Genomic DNA, 2,924 nt, shown 5'->3' with positions numbered 1-2,924 from the left:
AAGGAGAAGCTGGTGAGTTTGAACCTCCGACCTTGCAGTTCAAATGGCTTTGCAGTCTGGCGCATTAACCCACAGCGCCACACCAGGACTCCTACATTAATAAGGATGATGTGTTCTGAGGATCCTGTGTGAGGCACAGGAATGTGAATTAGCGCCACAGGACTGACATTAACACAACATTCAGGCTCACTTCCTGAAGAACAAACACGAAAGATATTCAAAGCAACATGAGTGTCAACTAAGAATGTACATTGGAATCTTCAAGGACAAAATGAAGGAAAGAACATCAAAGGTTGGGTCCCATGCAGAGATACTTATTCAGTTGTTCCAGGTGTGGGCCAGCATTAGTATATGTTGAAAGTCCCATAGGTGCTACTAACAGGCATCCTGGATTAAACTCAACTGTCGTAGAGTCAAGGAACTCCGATGGCACATGGATTAAAAACTCATCTGCTAACTGTAGGATTGATGGTTCAAACCCACCAGTCACTCCATGAGAGAAAGATGCTGATGTCTGCTCCTGTAATGATTTACAGTCTCAGAAACGCTCAGGACAATTTCTACTTGTTCCTATAGGTCCATATGAGCCTGTCTGGACTCAGGGGTAGTAGGTACAGTTGTTGACTCAGGAGCTCCAGGGGCACAGCTGCTAAGTCTGCAGTTGGAAACCGCCAGTTGAGCCACAGGAGAAAGATGTGGTAATCTACATCAGCAAAGATTTTCAGCCTTACAAACCTATGGGGCAGTTCTCTTTGACCTAGCAGCTCACTATGCATCAGAATCCACTCTACAAAGTCATGTTGGGATTGAGATTATGAGCATTTCCAAAAGGAACATAAGAAAATATTGGCCGTCTTAGAATTTAGGAGGGAAAAGCTTAACCTTTATGTAAATTATTTTATGATAGAGTGATTAAGAAGCAAGAAATCTATTCCTGGTTGAGTTAAGTCAGAGTATATTGATAGGTATTTAAGGTGCATATTCAGTGTTAAGTTCCTTACAGACATTGATAAATAGTTTGTTTCATTATAGTACATTGGAAAAGATTTCTATACCTGAAGATACATTTTTAGTCTATGATTCTTTCATCACATAGATCCTGTCCTCCTGCCAATCAGTTTTCGTAGAGCCCCTTTCATGTCCTTGTTCCTCAGGCTGTAGATGTAAGGGTTCAGCATGGGGGTCACCACAGTGTACATCACAGTACCTACTATTTCTTTCTCAGCTGAGTGGGAGGATGAAGGGTTGAGATACACAGCAAAGACAGTGCCATAGAAGAGGGAAACCACAGCCAGGTGGGAGCCACAGGTGGAGAAGGCTTTCCATTTTCCCTGTGTGGATGGGATTCTCAGGACAGCATAGGTGATGCAAATGTAGGAAACCAGGATACAAACCACTGGGGTGATCGTTATCAGGGACCCCTCAGTAAGAATCATCATCTCATTGATGTGTGTGTCAGAGCAGGAGAGCTTCAGGAGAGGAGGCACATCACAGAAGAAGTGGAGGATTATGTTATCTGCACAGAATGAGAGTTGAGATATCATCAGGGTATGCAACAACGCATGCATACTGGCAGTGACCCAAGGTCCACTGACCCACAGGGCACAAAGCCGATGGGTCATCTTTGTTGTGTAGTGTAAGGGGTGGCACACAGCAACAAAGCGATCATAGGCCATCACAGCCAGGAGGAAATTGTCCATGATGGCAAACATAACGAAAAAGTAAAGCTGTGTGAGGCACCCAGAGAAGGAGATGGACTGAATCCCAAGGATGTGGTTGTTGAGCAATTTGGGGACAGTAGTGGAGGAGAAGCAGACATCCACGAAGGACAGGTTGCTGAGGAAGAAGTACATGGGGGTGTGCAGGCGGGAGTCAGTGCTGATGGCCAGGAGGATGAGCAGGTTTCCCAGGACTGTGACCAGGTACATGCTCAGGAAGAGCCCGAAGAGGAGCTGCTGCTGCTGCTGGGGCTGCCTGGAGAGCCACAGGAGGAGGAACTCAGAGACACTCGACTGGTTTGCCCCACTCATGGTTCCAGTTACAGATGCAGAGAAGAGACATCGAACAGAAATCTAGGAACTGAGGGTTCAAATGGGACAAGTCAGGCTCCAGCCATGGTCTTATTTACTTTTTCAGGGTTGCTCAGTCAGAATCTCTCCCAGTCCCTACTCCACCCCTTCTTTGATGATAGTGATCCCACTTGAATCATCCTTTTGATACTATAAAACATAACGTGAGGAAACTGTTCCTTTGAACATTTCCTAGTTATTCCTTCAGGCCTTAGTAGCTCATGAAAAGACAGAAGAAACAACAGATTAATATTGGGTTTATCTTAAAATCCAGCTAATGTGTTGATGACTCATGTTATTGCTCCCTAGATCTGTAAGATTTAATAGCAGAAGTTCCTAAAAGAACAATATGCATTAATAAGCAAATATCAAAAAGTCTCCTCTGCTATACGCTCACCTGTGGGAGGTTGGTTCTGTATCTATCATGTGTTTGTCAACTCTCTGAATGCCCAATGCTTCTCTCTGTGGTGGGGATTGGGAAGTTTTGTAACTATGGGTAGATCCTGAGATAATGAGTAGTTGGACTTCATGGTTTTAGCTCTTTCTGCAGGAAAGGTGTTTGAGGTTATCACAGAGCAGACATTTACAGGAGACTCCGTGACCATTGGGGCCCGAATCCCTGAGAGCCTCATTAGAGACAAGAACGGTAATTGTCACACCTACCTTTTGGCCCCTTTGGATAAAACACTGATGACAAAGAGTATTATGTAACTCCTATGTCAGAACTTGTAGTTGAAATCATCTTGGTTGACACAAGTTCCAAACAGAATCCCCTGGGACTTTAAATCACATCTCTATTGATCTGGACTTATGTCTACTAATTTGGAATTTCAGTTCAAAAATAATTTTCTTCTT

The 2,924-nt window shown here is 44.0% G+C and overlaps 1 protein-coding gene across 1 annotated transcript; it reads right to left on the bottom strand.

Moving 5' to 3' along the window:
• Positions 1 to 1,088: 1,088 nt before the first annotated feature.
• On the bottom strand, positions 1,089 to 2,030 carry LOC102820725 (olfactory receptor 1361-like). Its single transcript, XM_006873903.1, has one exon. The coding sequence runs from the start codon at positions 2,028 to 2,030 to the stop codon at positions 1,089 to 1,091; it is 942 nt and encodes a 313-aa protein (XP_006873965.1).
• Between the last annotated feature and the right edge of the window lie 894 nt (positions 2,031 to 2,924).

The sequence above is a fragment of the Chrysochloris asiatica genome, unplaced genomic scaffold (genome assembly GCF_000296735.1).
Source record: "Chrysochloris asiatica unplaced genomic scaffold, ChrAsi1.0 scaffold00257, whole genome shotgun sequence".
Lineage (NCBI taxonomy): Eukaryota > Metazoa > Chordata > Mammalia > Afrosoricida > Chrysochloridae > Chrysochloris > Chrysochloris asiatica.
This window is presented reverse-complemented; position numbering and strand designations above follow the sequence as displayed.